At 49.0% G+C, this 15,887-nt stretch overlaps 1 protein-coding gene across 1 annotated transcript; it reads right to left on the bottom strand.

Annotated features, from left to right (window-relative positions):
• Window positions 1-469: 469 nt before the first annotated feature.
• On the bottom strand, window positions 470-14,859 carry LOC134056892 (uncharacterized). Its single transcript, XM_062513848.1, is given in 14 exon segments — window positions 470-559; window positions 779-916; window positions 1,852-2,048; window positions 2,489-2,588; window positions 3,278-3,395; window positions 4,048-4,160; window positions 7,126-7,458; window positions 7,736-7,870; window positions 12,120-12,242; window positions 12,678-12,715; window positions 13,100-13,222; window positions 13,225-13,320; window positions 13,759-13,767; window positions 14,847-14,859. Coding segments are annotated over 14 exon segments (1,626 nt in total).
• Between the last annotated feature and the right edge of the window lie 1,028 nt (window positions 14,860-15,887).

The raw sequence follows: 15,887 nt of genomic DNA, 5'->3' as shown, positions 1-15,887 counted from the left end.
CTTTCCAACACACCCCCAAAGCTTCTCTCTCTGCCCACCCTTTGGGGTGAGGCTCTGTGCCAGCCTGGCAGCTGATAGCCTTGTGGCTGTTGTCTCCTCCCCAGAGGTGCTAAGCTTGTGCTTGGTGAATGTCCCCAGTTCCCGAGTTTTATCTTACCTTCACTGTCGAACAATCCAGGGCCTCACTCCAAAGGCCTGTTCAGGATATGGTGGTATTATATGCAGCTACTGTAATACACTTCTAAATATCCTTCAAGAAAATGTTTCAGTCTAAAATTAGAATATTTCAGTCTCTGACACATGGTGAGAAGGAAAGGAATCTTCCAGATGGGTTGAGGTTTCAGAAAATGTCTTTATTCAAAATCCTACTCTATAATCCTTGTCTACAATCCTACTCTGCAGTCCTACTCTACAATCCTACGCTAAAATCATACACTGGTTGGTGGAGGAAATGGTCCAGATGTGCTTATCACAGTTTCTTCTCCACCATCCTCTTCTTCAAAGAAACGATCAGTGGCACCAGGCAGGAAGTAGGCTCGACTGATGCCACAAATGGATGCTGCCCAGCGGAAAAAACCAAAAATTAACAACAAACAACAAAAAACAATGAACCGTGACTTTCCAAGGTCAGTGCTTTACAGGCTCAATCAGGATTCCTCTGGCTCATAGAAAGATGAAGATGTGGGGAGGTGGAGGGCTCATCTGATGCCTTGGACTTGAGTGGAGGAGGAGCCCATCCCTGGCACACTGTTTCACCTGCAGCCCCTTCACATTTTACCTGCAGGAGCTCCTTGGCAGTCCAGCGCCGAGCCTCATCTGTCTGCAGGCAGCAGCTCAGGAAGTCCCGCAGCAAAGGAGAGAAGAGGTCGGGCTGCTGCAGCTTTGGTCTCCCTCCGGTGGCTATCAGGAGCTGAGGCTGCAGAAAAAGGAAACACGAGGCTCCACCTGCTTCTTTCACATCTGTAACTGTTCTCCCAGATGCCCTTGTTTAACCTCCACTCTGCAGTGGCAGTTTCTGCCCTGGCAGAGAGGCAGAGATGACTTTGCTATACCAACAAAACACCCAAACCCCAAAGCAGCCACAGCTTCTCCCACATCCAGGGGTTGTTGCCTTGGCAGGTGATTTCATTGACTGACCTCTTGCAAAAGCAAGTGTGTTTCCCTGAGGATTCTCACCAGCTGAACAGGCTTTTTGGAAGGGGGATTTTGCTATATTATCTAACACTATTATTTCCAAGGGTAATTACATGAAAGGCATCTCTGAGTGCTTCTTGGTCCCTTAAGCATGGCGGCCATAAATTAAAGCTCATTAAGCTCTTTATCCTGTACTCGGTTAAAAAAGAAAATAGATAGCAGAACTGCTTGGAGATTGCTTTGCTGATTGTCCTTTCCCTTTCCCTTTCCCTTTCCCTTACCCTTTCCCTTTCCCTTTCCCTTTCCCTTTCCCTTTCCCCTTCTGTTTTTTTCTTGTTCTTTTTTCATTTTTTCTTACTTTTACTATAAAATTGAGACTAGGATCATCCAACCTCCAATGTGAAGGATATTTGTCATGTATTTAAACATTTCACTGAAAAAAATCCTTCCTTCAGAAACAGAGCTCCAACAGGGCTCCAAAATCAAATCAGAAATAGCAGGCATAGCTGGAGCTCAAAGTTGCTGAACTGGATTCCTGCCACTTCCCTTCTGGTGCAACCAAAACTACAGCACATGTGCTGAACTATGGGGACATTTTACAAGGGGAGACCATGGTGGAAGTGGTGCCAGCAGATGGCAATGGGATTTTGTCCAGTGGCACACACAACATGGCACAGGTGACAAAGAGAGTGGCATCGGGAAGTCTTTGCACCTTACCCACACAGCAGTTTCATTCCAGTAGGGAACTTCTCCTTCCACCATTTCAATGCCCACAATTCCGAAAGACCATATATCCAGTTTAGGGCCATATTGTTGACCTGTCAGGACTTCAGGTGCCATCCACCCAGAAGTGCTGGCCACTGAGTCCTGTCTTCTCTGCTCAGGGGTGAGTTGAGCTAAGAGGCCAAAATCAGCTGTGGAGAAAACAACACACCATGAAAGCCAGCTCAAATTAGCAAACCAGGCAAAAGAATTCCCCACTCTCACTCTGAGAATGTGCTGTTGATGAATGTCCTGGAGAACTGTCAGTGGGGATTTAGCCAAGGGAGTAGGGAAATGTCCACTTCCAAAAATAACCTAGGTTTTTAAATGCTGCTCACAGCAGTGGCCTTTATTCCCCTGAAGGTTTAGATTCTATCTCCCTCCCTCTGGAAAAGACACACACAGACCAACGCCACTCATGACTGCTTGTGGCTCCTTATCATACCTCTGTGCACATTGCAACTGTGCCTTCAGCTCAGAGCAGGGGCCCCTGCACTGCCACCAGCACCATTTTTGGGGAGCTGGAAGTCACTCACAGCAGCTCAAAACCCCACATCACTGGAATGCTGCCTCTGACCAAGAATATACTGACCCAGCTTGACAGAGCCATCGCTTCTGAGAAGGATGTTGCGGCTCTTCACATTTTGATGGATCACGCACATTTTGTGAAGAAAATCCAGGCCTTGCAGGCACTGGGAAGGGAAACAGAAAGAGGAGGGCAAAAATTAGTGATGGGAGCTCATCCCACAAGAAAGGAAACAACTCCAAATGACTCCCTTTCCACGGGAATGGGGAGTCATGGCAGACCACTGTGCCATTGAGAGGAAGAGCATGCTGCTCCAACACTAGCAGAGCAGGACCTCTCTAAGGAAAGGCACGTCAGCTTTTGAAAGAGCAACAGCAACTGCTGTTGTAGACCGTCCCCTGCAGACCAGCCAGAATGCCTGCTCCTGCAGTGGATGTGCTCAGAATCCAACAGCACTTTGGGTGCACTATTATCCTCTTCAGCTGAGGACTGTGAGAAAAGAGTCTCTCTTTTCTCTTTGCTGTTTGTTTCAAATCCTGCCAGCAGCACCTTCGCTTTCCCAGGCAAGGAATGCAGTGCACACAGGCTGGAGGTAAACATTTAGAGAAGTTGGGTAGAGAACAGCAAATACAAAGAGACAGAGTGAGGATACAAGAGCAGGAGATAAGGGTACAGGAACAGAGTACAGTGAGTTCTAGGGCACTGGTAGACAATTGACTTGAGATGCTCTAGCTTCCCCATAGCATTCTAGCAACACAGAAACAAAGCTTGGCACATGAAATCTCTCCAGGTCTGAGCCCCACTTTCCCAGACAATCCTGCCCAAGGCCCTGGAAGCACAGGTGGGATCCCTGACCTGCCGACTGACAGCTGCCATCTCATCTTCAGACAGGAAGGTCCAGCTGATGACATTGCTCAGAGTGCCTCCATCCATGTACTCCATCACCAGCCAGAATTGCTTATCCACAAGGTAGCTGAAAGAAGGAAACAAGGGCATGGATATGAACATGCATGACTACGTTGCTGTTTGGAAAAGGGTTGATTCTTTGTTTCTGGGTCTCTTTGTGATGAGAACAGAATAAAAGGAATAGACATTCCCTCTAGGCTGTGTAGTGTTTGCAGCCTCTGCTGGCTCATGAAGAATTGACACATCTGGGAAAAAGAGATGTGTTAGATGACCAGCAAGGGAAAAATGCAGTTTACTAACAGATCAAGAACCTCTCACACTGGGCTTCTGGAATAAAAGCGCCTAGTGTTCCTGGCATGCACAGTAATGGAGAAGAGGGAACACAATCCAAGGGAAATCCTTGTTAGTTTATCTGCATGTAAGAAGACACTTGAAACAACCAAGCCCCAAAACAATGGGGTGGCAGTGAATTTACAGGCTATTGATTTAGTAAGATACGGTTGATCCAGGTTTTGGAACAATTTTTAAACTACGTGGACCAGGGAAAACTCATGCAGACAAGATCCACTCTCTTCCCATCCATAGTGAGGGTGAGCAGAACAATAACAATTTACTAATAATAACAGCTGTCTTTTCTGCCAGGGACCAAAGTGGGTTTTTACCTTGTGTGTTTCCAGTACATAAACAAACAGTCATGGAAGAAAAGCACAACAACTCACCAGTCTAAATATTTGACCAGGTTGGGATTCCTATTCTTCTTGATGACCATAAGTTCATCAACTTTTAGTTCCTTCTTCCTCAGTTGGTGGAGATTAATTTTCTTTATGGCCACCTAAAACGACATTCACAGTCAATAACTTCAGACGTTGGTGGCACGAGACCACAGTGCACGTGGAGTGAGTGATTTTGCAGTAACAAAGCCAAGCTGAGCCGAAGTGCCTTGTGATTAGACATTGGAGTAATTAGGAACTGACATTCCAGCAGCCCATTTCTCGGCTCCATTGGAGTCCAGTTTCAGGACATGTGGCCACTGACATTTTGTGTTGTCCACTTGGGAACAAAGATGGCTCTACTATCACCCACAAAGCTCTGACCACACTCTCTACTGCTCTGTCTAGGATTCAAAAGCAATCCTTGCTTTGCTCCTCTGTTGATACATCCCGGGCTATAAGCAGGGCTTAGGGCTTTTAGGGACACCTTGCACATTTCTGCCTACATGCAGTTCCCAAGAGCAGCACTGCAGGTGGCTAAGGAACTACCAGTAACATTCAGACATATTTGCTGGCAGCCAGAAATGAGAATAGAGCTCTGAAGCTGTAGCCCCAAAGAGCAGTGAGATGCTCTAAGGCACCAGCTTTGTTTCAGCAGCTGAGAGCGAGTGAGCGCATCCTTCTCTGAAAGGAACCGCTGCCCTCCTCGCCTTCCTTCTGGCAGCTGAGAAGGACAAACACTGTCCCTAATGCAATTTGCAGGCTGGCACCAGTCTGGGCTTCTTGTGCCTTTGCAGCACAGCTCTACCCAAAGCTCCAGCCACAGCTCACACCAGAGGGGAAAGCTCTCAAGAGCTGCAGAGTCTGCAGGGGCTGTTGACATTTACCTCTTCTCCTGTGGTAGTGTCGAGTGCCCTACAAACCTCTCCAAAAGTCCTAGAAACAAAACAAAGCAAAGAAAGGAGAAGCCGTTTAGATCTCTGAGTGAAAGCCAGCCCAGACAGGAGATCTGTGCTGGCAGTGCCTAAAACCTGCAGGATGCAGGAAGCATCTGCCAGAAGGCAGCTGATGCATTTTCCTCTCAAGTGCATGGGCACTGGACCTGTTCCTGGAGTGATGGGCTTTACTGCCTCAGCTCAAAAAGAGAGCTGATTCTTTCATCTCAGGCTGCAGTTTCTAAACTGTACAGTTCTTATCCTGACCATGGAGCATTTCCTTCAACAAACTCTTGGAAAGAAATGTTCCTGAGAACTCTTATCTCACAGCTATCATAGTGGGCAGGTTGCTTTTTAAGGCAAGCAAGATTATTCTCCTTCCATTATTGTGGCTGTATGATGTGAAGATACTCAAAAATGCTAAGGCAATTAACACAGAGCTGTCCCACACTTGACAGACAAGAAAGAAATCTTCCAGGTCCTCTTCCTTGCTGCAGGCAAGGCCTTGGAAGCATGGAGATCTCTTTGACAATGACTTCTGACCACGCTCACAAATTCTGGCCGGTACTGAGAAGTGGGACAATCTAACTCCAGTTTCTGAATATGTGTGCAGCTTGCCTGACTCCACAATTGATAGATGTACTATCAGTAAACCCCCTGCCTCATTCTTGTGTAGAAGTAATTGTGGTTGGACTCACCCATTGCCAATATTTTCCAGTTCAGTGTACTTCATCATGGGGTTTCCCATGTTCACTATTTTCCCTGAGAGAAACCAAAATGCAAGATGCTCACTTTAAAGCAAAGATCTCTGCTTCCAGATGATAAGAAAGGCAGCCCCACTGTCTGGGTCTCTGAACCCTTTGTGCTTGGCTGGGGAACAACAACAACCAGGCAGACAGCTCTGCAGTACAGATGGCCAGCACAGAGAGGGATTTTTCTACAGCAGTTCATGTGGGGATCCCTGAGTGTCCCTGTGACACCAGACTGAGGAGGAACATTTGGTACAGCTATGCTGACACATGCACACAACACACTGTCCCTCAGACAAGAAATACACCAGACGTACTCAGTAGCTGCAAGTACTTCTCCTCTGCCTCCTCTTGCTGAGCAGCAGCTCTGTCAGTGCTGGTGATGAACACACTGCCCAGGCTCGACTTTTCAGGCTGGGGAACAAAGGCTCCTTTAGACAATGCTGCTGCTGCTGCTGCTGCTGCTGCTGCAGGTTCAGTGACAGTGCCTGTGTAGATCTGAGACAAGTAATGAGTTTGTGTCAGAACCTTGGCTGTCAGAGATGATCCTGAGATCCCTTTTCAAATGCAAAATTTTAGGAAGATGTTGTCAGCCACGTGCAGGGCTCTTAAAAGGGATTATTTGGATGTCCCCTTTTCAGACTGGATGGGCCCATATCAAAGGCTGCTTTTACTTGACTTCATGACCACATTCATGTTCCAAACTCATGGATTTTCTGAAGGATGTCTGCCACAATGACCATTCCACTTCCTCCCCAAGGATTCCTTTCCCCTTCCAAGGGCTGCTGACACACTTATTAAAATGCTCTACCTCCTCCCACTGAGTTCTCTTTCCCTGCGCCATCTTCGGGACATGCCCAACCTGCAGCATCACTGATTGGGAAAGCTCCCATGTCTCTCGTCGACCACGGGGCTTTTTGTTTCCAGTCATTTGCTGGAAGTCTTCACAGGCTGGCACGTGAGAAGTGAACATTTCCACCTCAAGTTAAACAGAACAAAGCAGTCAGAGACTAGAGGTTGTCCCTGTGAGCCAAGAGTCATTGACTGTGAGGAAAGGGAGAGAACAGATTTACTAGGGTTACAGACTGTTTGTTCCAATCCTCCATCTGGGTCACCATGCCCCTCTGTAAAAATACCTCAAGAAAAAAGGAATGCAGGAACAGCCCAGCAGAAATCCATTTGTATGAGTGCTAGCAAAAAGGCCAAAGGACTAGCCTCACTGTGCAGGGCAGCTTCAGAGATTTGGCACACCAGGAGAAGTCCTTCAGAGTGGCTGTGATGGACCCTACAGCAGGATGGCACTCAGAGGCATCACCCCACCCACTGCTACTCTACACTGGAAAGGCAAGAAGGGCAGAGACCAGCAGATGGGTGACTGCACTGGCTATTGATGTTCCACTCACTTGCTTTTGTACAGCCTGAAGCAGGGGATTATGTTTCTCTCTGATAAGTTTTATTTCTTCCCTCAGCCTCTTCTCTCTTGCCTTCATCCCAGCCTCAATTTCATGCAGCTCTGCATGCAGGTTGTCCTTGAGGTTCTGTGAAAAACAAGAGACATCTGTCACGAGTGGAGTGTCTTCCACTCTTGCACTCACCTGGTTTTGTTGATCGCCTGTCTGCTGATGGAGATTCGTCTCCTCTTGGATGCTTCTCATGTCTTCCTTGTGCCTTCTCCTTACTGCCATGATGGCAATCGGAGCTTCGGGCAGCTCTGCTTGTGGCTCTGCCTTGATGTTCTGCAGACACAAATGCAGAGCAAGTCACAGGGAGCTGCCACCAGGCTCAGCTTTTTCCTCTTTCAGCCTCAAAACCAAATTCATTCAGCCACTTCTTTCTGCTCCCCTACCCACCTCTGCTTCCATTGTAACCCTCCCGTGCTAGCGCTGATCTCTGCACATCACAAGGCCCTGTGCTTTCAGTGCCTGTGGCACTCCTGGCCTCCTCGGTCCCAAGAGCTCTGTTTTATGCCTCTGCTCCTCTCCTTCATTCTGTCACCTGGGGAGCCAGGCTTACCTGGCCATTCTCCTGTACCTCTTCCACCTGCTGCCTGAGCTGTTCCTCCTGCTCCTGGGCTGGGAACAGCTCTCCCTGAGTCTGCTGTGGCACCTCTGATAAAGCACTCTGCTTGTTCTCTTCCTCTAGAAGGACCTGCACAGAAAGCAAGACAAGAAGGCTTTCAACATCCCATACAACATTTGTGAGCCAGGTCTCGAAGACTGATGGCTTCACACGTTCCCAAAGCACTGTGCTGCTGCTGCTGCTCTCCTGGCTCGTTCTCTGCCCATGGGGAGGCACAGATTCCAAAGTGACACTGGCAGTACAATCAGGGTCCATCTGGGACTGAAGCTCCAACAGCCTCTCAGGCAGCTGACAGGGAAGGTGTGGCATTTCTCAAGGGTCTGCTGAGGGCCTCCCTCCACTTCTGCCGTGTCCATTTTGTCTTTCCATCGTGACTGACACTCATCCCTGTCTCACAGCTCCATCCTGCCCACTCTGGGCTCACTCCTTGTGAGAGACACTTCTGGAGTTCATGTTCTTTTCAGACCTGCCCCACCATACCTGCCTTTCTGACATCTACACTCTTGTCACAAAATCCTGCTCATTCAGGAGATGAGGATGCATGCACAGATCCTCTGATGAAGGTCAGATAGCCTGTACAGCCCCCTCAGTATCTGGAGGAGGGCCAAGGTGTTTATTCTTCCTCTTTGTCAACTGAGAATTCAGACCAGCTCTAAGAGAGACCCTCCTAAGGCCCCATCAACAAATGAACTTTCACATCCTTAGGGATGCCAAGGATGAAAATCATGTGGCATGTAATGCATGTATGACCAGATTCACCAAACACCACCTAAAACATGGAATTGTTCCACATCACTAGGACGGGGAGAAATGCAAAGAATGAACTGGGGGCTTCAGGGCAGAAGAGGCTGGAGGAGGATTGCAACTCTGAGGGGAAAGAACAACCATTTCTGGAGGGGCAACATCTCAGCCTGCTCAGGATCTGTTGATAGAACACGTCTCTCCTCTTCTTCTGAAGGGATGCCTTTGGGTGAGCTTTGCACCTCCAGCTGCCTCTGGCCAGAGCCAGGAATAGTCAGTTATGGAATAGTTACATAGATAGATGGATAGATAAATAGATCTCGTGTAATTTGTCTTACTGTACTTTCTATTATGACACACCATAGCACGTGGTTGCCAGTGCCCCCATCAGCAGCAGGAATCCTGAACTTGCTCTCCTGTTGCTTCATTAAACCACATCCCTGGGGAATCTGGAGCATGTAGGTCCTTATGGAATGAGATTACACCCAGACTACTGCTCTGGGAACTGAACTCCTTGTGCATCAGTGCTTGGGCAAGTTCTTCTCTTGCTCACAACCACACTGACAATGCTCAAGTGGCTGTAATCAGAAATGAAGCCCAGCCCCTCCCAGCTGCTCTGATCTCTGAGCACCAGCCAGAATGAAAGGGACTTGATTTCCTGCTAAATTCCCAAATACAATCCTGATTGAATTATTTGACAATTGCTGAACCACAAGGCTGCCAAAAGGTAAGGGTTCTGTTAACACGAGAGTGATGTGCTGGCTGGCCTGGCATCAGAGCAGCTCCTTCTGCACCAATGTCCCTGCCCCAAACTACATCCTCTCGTGCAGGAGAATGTTGTGATAAAGAGCCTTTGCTAGCCAGAGGAAGGAACTAACCAGATCTTCTCCTCCTAGCAAATCAACAACCCAACCAAACAAACCATCAAAGTGACACCTAGTCCAGTGTCTAAAGCATCTGGGTGCAGTGAGGGGATTCTTGTCATGGAAGTGGTCCTTGTGAGGAGCACTGTCATGTAGGCATTTATGGAAGTGTGCCTGGAAGGACTCTCATGAGCCTCCCTTTCCCCAGGCTAAAGCTCCCTCAAGCACCTCCTCACTGGGTTTGTGCTCCCACTTCTCGCCAGCTCCCTTGGCCTTCTCTGGACTCGCTCCAGCCCCTCAATGTCTTTCTGTTTCAGAAGGGCCCAGAACTGGACACAGCACTCGAGCTGTGGCCGCAGGAGTGCCCAGCACAGGGCACAGCTCACTGCCCTGCTCCTGCTGCCCCACTATTGCTGACACTGGCCACGATGGCCTTGGCTTTCTTGGCCACCTGGGCACACGCTGCCTCATGTTCAGCTGCTGTTGACTGCAACCCCTGGGTCCTTTTGAACAAGTTGCATGTTTGTCTTAAGATACGGCATCGGGAATTCCAAGATGTCTTTCCTGTAGTTATCAACACAAGACAGCAGTCAAGGACTTGCAGCTTCACCTAAACTCCAGGCTCCAATGGAGTTTTCAAATCTGCAGACTACACCACAAAATGTATCAACAGAAACTTGCCCTTTCTGGTTTGTGCCTCAGAAGAAGGGTTCAGAATTATGCCCTGGGTTTCTTTTGCCACAAGGGACAAGAATGTCCCCCACAGCTTCACGAACAGCACAATCATCTCATTGCAGCTTATCAAAAGCCAAAAGACAGGTGGGCAAAACCAGTCTGCGGATGTGAAGAATTCCTCAAGGAAATGGCAGAGGAATTCCACAAGCTCCAAACACAGCATTTCAGAAAGGGAAAACAAACAAAGCCCTGTGATCTGCAGCGCTACCACATGTGCCCTTTGGCCATAGCACTGCAGAAGCCAAGTGTGCTGGTTTTACCCTGGGGGAAGGGCACACTAGGAAGTTTTTTCTGCATGAGAATTTCCTCTGTGGATTGATGGGACCACTTGGAGGCTGGTTTAGATGTTGACAGCCTGAGAAACCAATTGGAAAAGTCATTTCGCTCCGTGAATCCCATTTGAAGCAAGTAAACCCCGGGAAAGCTCTCTTGCATTGCCGGCCTTTCACAAGGTAACACTGACCTGGCCCGGGCCCGCTTCCAATGCGGCCAGGGCCAGGCGGGAGCGGGCTCCGGAGGCTGCTGGGCCTCGTTTTAACCAGGGGTCCCAGCGGCCAAGGGGAGGGAGAGCCCATTGCTGGGATTCTCGCCTTTTCCCGGTGTGGCCGTGCTCGGCGGGGCCCTGCCCAGCCGCCCTCACGGCCTGGGGGGAGGCAGCTGGGCCCGGTTTGGGAGAGCCCCCCACGGCTTTGTGTGCTGGGCAGGGCAGAGGGAGAACCCCCGGCCCGCGGCTGGAACTGAATGCAGTCAGTGCGGGAAGAAAGCCATGGAGCCAAAGGCTTGTCACCCATTTCTCCTCTGACTGGACTAGGTAGTTTTCATTCTGCCCCTCCAGCGTGGCCTGGGCGGCCTGAGATCCTGACACAGCTCCAGCATGGCCTGGCCCAACTCCTGCAACTTCCGTGTGAGATTTTAATTTTTTTTCGTAATGTTCAGATATCACTTACAGACTTTTGTCTTTCCTTGAGTGAGAGGGAGAAGAACAGAAAGGATACACTAAAATCAGTGAAATAAAAGCTAAGTTTCTAAATGGAAGGAGAATGATGAAATGACATGAAGGTTGTCTGAAATATCTTTTTGCAAGTTGTAGGCATGGACTGTACTTCACGAATAAAATTCCTTTAAACTATGGAGAAAAAGAAAGACATGGGAGGTGGAGCAAGGTGTAAAGTGTTTGAAGAATCCTTTGCCCTGAGGAAAAGGAGGGGAATCTCTCTTCCTGGGAATGAACTATAAACAGAGAGAAGTGAGCAAAAGAGAACTTTTGCCTTGGAGTAGCTCAACCTTAAAAGTAATACCTGATGACTATTTAACATGGCCCGCAACTCAGTTCTGAAAAGACTGTATAGTGGGAGGAAATTCATGATAGCAGGTCCCAGGTGCCAGTCAATCATGAAAAAGTGGATTCCAGAGAGCAGTGGGGATTTCCTCTCTTGGTAAAAGATCCTTATAGCTAAACCAAAAGAAACTCCTCTCCCTAAAATAAACTGAAGAACATTATTTAAGTAGGGAATTGACTGAAGTGTCCCTGTATGTTGTTCTTCTGTAACAACAGGGGAAGGAGGAACTGGCCTGAAAATCTGTTCTGAATTTACTATTTTCATTCTTTGTGTTGTTAATAATTTTTTTTCTTTATTGCCTTTTTTAAGTTTTAGGGTTGCTTCACTTTTACTCCTAATCCTATTTCACAACAAAAGGTAAATATATTACAATTGGCAAACCTTAAACCATTACACCAAGAGACAGAGCATCACTGAGCCAAGGATCCTGATGCTCACCCAGAGGCACCAGATTTTTGGTACCTCAACATGACAGACCAAAGCCCAGTTTCCAGCTCTCACTAGCTGGGGGAGAATTGCTATGTCCCAGCAGGTCTCCAGCTCTCAGCATCCTCAGCCACCAACAGCAAGTGCTGGCTGCTCAGCATCTTCCAGCTCTGTCTTGCACTGAAGACAGCACCAGCCAGAACTGGCACTTACCGGCTCGGAATATTCAGGTCGTGCTGTGAGCACAGCTGGAGGATTGCAGTCATTCAGCTCCTCTTTGGCCACATCTCCAGGAACTGAGAGAGTCAGTGGAGAGTCTGCTGTGGGTTCAGGGCTCTGTGAACAGACAGCAGCATGAGGGACAGGCAGTTACCTATCATTTATAACCTTACTCCTATTCAGCTCTACAACCTGCTCGACTAAGGACAAATGATAAACTGCCATTGCAATGTGATTCTAAGTCACTCCAACAAAATTAAAATGGGCTGATTCAGCAGAATTTCATATGGCTCTGAATTCAATATTCCCTCGTGCTTACTATCAGCAGGCAAGGTTCCCTCTGAAAACTGAGCTTTGAGTGCTTTAAAGCTCTGAAATGGAAAATTAGGAAACAGCCAGTGATGCCTTTGCAATTGCTGATTCAGGTATGGGAATGGATTTTCTTTTAACCTACCCAGCTGGCCATCTACACCCTACTACCACAGGCCAAGCTCACAGATTCCTTCACAATTTTTAAACGTCAGGAACATCCAAGGTTCCTTTCTCACTCACCTCAGTATCTGCACCTCTGAATACACGTCTCAGGTGTCCTGTAGAGGGCAGGGAAAATGAAATAAATTATTTGAGAAAACTGGAGAGAGCCGTAATGTTTTTAGAAATCCTTCTGAGAACATCTCCCTGTCTGCGTTTTCAAAGTTGTCCTGCTTGACCCAGCAAACTGAGGAAATGGCAGACTCTGCTGCCACAGACTCTCCCGGGGAGGGACTGAAACCCCTGCAGCTTCCTTGCAAATGCTGCCCACAGCTCCCTGGCTACAGACACCCCGTCTGTAGCGGAACAGGTTGACAGGAGCTGTACCAAACCAGTGGCATCCTCATGCTCTTTCTGTTCCAAAATCAACCGGGTCACTACAACAGAGCAGGAAGACATCTAAAAGCCAGATTAGGTTACACCCAGGGAAAATCTCTACTTACGTCCCAGGCTAGTCAGATAATATCCTGAATAACCAATGCCATAAACAGTGCAAACTGCAGCAACGAGTTGCTCAATCATGGTAGCACTGCTGTGCAAGTTTGCAGACTCTTCTGAAACACTAGAAAAAACAAGGCTCCTGTCACAGTGTGCAGCTGCCCACTGACAAACAGGAGGATGCTCCTGCACTGAGCACAGGCAAGAGCTGCTCTGCCACTGAGGCCTTGGGTGCAGCAAAGCAACCTTCTGATGTCACCACAGCAACGTGGCAACCGTGCCCTGACATCACAAAGCAAACGTTCTGCATTGGTCTGTGAATTTATGCAAAGCAGCCCAACCCTCCCTACCGCAAACACAAAATCACCTGGGACATTCTCCTCTGTCACAAAGCAGCACAAACTCCCCTGGTGGGACAAAACCTGTTGTTCAAGGGATCCTAGAGTAACTTGGAGATAGAAAACAAAGAAAACTTGTAAGCAGAGTGCTTACAAGAAAGCTACTCAGTGAAGGCAGGATGGATGTAAAAATGTCTCTAAAATGGCACAGGTGTTGGAGGGAAAACTATCTAAGCATTGGAGATGAAAAGGTGAAGGCAGTGACAGAGCTGTGTGCAAATCAGAAAGGGAAAGCTGTGTCTTCCTACACTGCAAAGAGATCTCACCTGCTAGCACTAGGGCACACAGGAGAGCTCCAGCTGAAACACACACCAGTGTATCACAGATATATTGAAAAGATCAATCATCTCTGACAATTTCTCAATAATAATTTCTTTATGAGTTTCAGCATCCTTGAAACACAGCTAAAGGTAACTTCTCATTCTTAGCCACAGAGTACTGTGCAAAAGTCCATGTAACCACAACTATACTACAGGTGGGACTAAACACTCCAATGGACAATGCACTTTTCAACCACCTGCTTCCTCATCTCCAGCAGGCCACAGGACCACTATTCCTGTGGGTCTCATGACTCACAGAGATTACAGAGGAGGCCTTAAAAAAGAGGCTTTGCTTGATGCAGCAGCACATAGAGGGACATGTGGGAAATAAGGGCCATGCAACATCAAGACAGATGTCCCCTCTTTTCTGAACTCCCCTCTTCTCCTGCTGGCCTATTCATCAGGAATTTTGTTGTAATTCAGTTGCTGGCTTACTTTCTGGCAGGTTTCTTACACTGCGTTGAAAAAAAGACCAACACCATCCAGCCAAGGTGCAACATTTGTAATTCACGTTCTGTTTGAAGCTATTTAAGATGAAACGGGAAGAGATTTTCTAGGCAGTGCATTTCAATTTTTCTGAGAAAGCCAGCACACAGAGGAAAAGATGACAGGGCATCTTGGAAACACTCACTCCAAAAGACTGCTCCAGAATGTGATGAGACCAACAATCCTTGTGTCAGCATGTCACCCACAGGGCAGTGGCTGAAGTGACAGGGCTGGGCTCCTCACAGAGGGACCTGGAAGGAGGGCAAGAGAAGGCAGTGTCAGCCAGAACTCCAGGCAAGCTGGACGTAAGGAAAATACCCACTGTGTGTGGGGGGTGAGCTTCTGCCATTCTACCCAATTTACTCACGTGAGACCTCATGGTGAAATGATGGAAAGACATAAAAAAAGGGGCATGAACTAAAAGAGATGGGAGAAATAGGTCTATATTTCCCTGCTCTGAAAAATGTTTCCATTTCAAGAGAGCGTTTAAAATAAAAAGAAGAAGTGACACTAAGCAGATCATTGCTAGATCACCTTTGCCAGTTTACGTTGAAGAGACATGGTGGTGGGAGGGATTTTACATTGTAACTCTCCCCTGATTGTGGGGAAAAAAAAGAGAAGAAAACATTTCTGAGGAAAAAAGAATGCAAAACCTCTTGGTGAAGACAGCAGCATGAGTTCACTGTCACTGTAAGCAATGAATGCCTCGGCTAAAGCAACATCCTTCCAGGCAGCAGGACTCTAGGTCTGATGAAAATGCTGACAAAATTGCTGCCCCTTCCTGCTGCTGCTGCTTCTATCTCCAGAGAGTGAGAAATGTGCCAAATCTGCTGAGGACAGGCAGAGACAGTGAGAAAGAAGCAGCCAGCTGGCTGGGAAAAGAGGCAAAAAGAACGTCTTCCATTCTCTCTTTCCGTTTCCCCTTCTCCCACTTGACCTCCAAAGGGTTTGCAGCTCACCCTGCCCCGCCCCGCCCCGGCCCGCCCTGCGGTGCCCGGCCAGCCCCGGGAGCCGCCCCGCCCGCGCTGGTCCCGCAGCCCCGGCTCTGCGGCGCTCGTCCCCGCCAAGTCCGGCCCGCGCGGGGGCCGCGAGCGGGGCCGAGCGCAGCGCCCCCCTCAGGCCGCGCGCCGCCGTTGCAGCCGCGGCCGTTGCGCCGCGGGCGTTGTGGCGACAGTCGGCGATGGGCGAGATGGCGGAGCTGCCGCTGCCCGCCGGGCTCAACGCCGACACCTTCCCCGCCAAGCTGTGGCGCCTGGTGAACAGCCCCCGCGTCGTGTCCGTGCGCTGGGACGGCCGGGCCCAGGGGCTGCTCGTCGACCGCTGCCTGTTCGAGCGGGAGCTGCTCAGCCCGGGCGGCGCCCACGGAGCGGGCGCCCAAGGGGCGGGGCCGGCCCCGGACTCCTTCCAAGCCACGCACTTCGGCAGCTTCGTGCGCCAGCTCAACCTCTACGGCTTCCACAAGGTGCCGGGCGATGTCGGGGGCTGCCTGCACTTCAGCAATCCCAACTTTCGCCGCGATCGCCCCGACCTCCTCCTCCGCATCAAGCGCCTGACCAGGGCCAACAGGCAGCGGCTGGCGGCGGGGCTGG

The sequence above is a fragment of the Cinclus cinclus genome, chromosome Z (assembly GCF_963662255.1).
Source record: "Cinclus cinclus chromosome Z, bCinCin1.1, whole genome shotgun sequence".
Taxonomy (NCBI): domain Eukaryota; kingdom Metazoa; phylum Chordata; class Aves; order Passeriformes; family Cinclidae; genus Cinclus; species Cinclus cinclus.
This window is presented reverse-complemented; position numbering and strand designations above follow the sequence as displayed.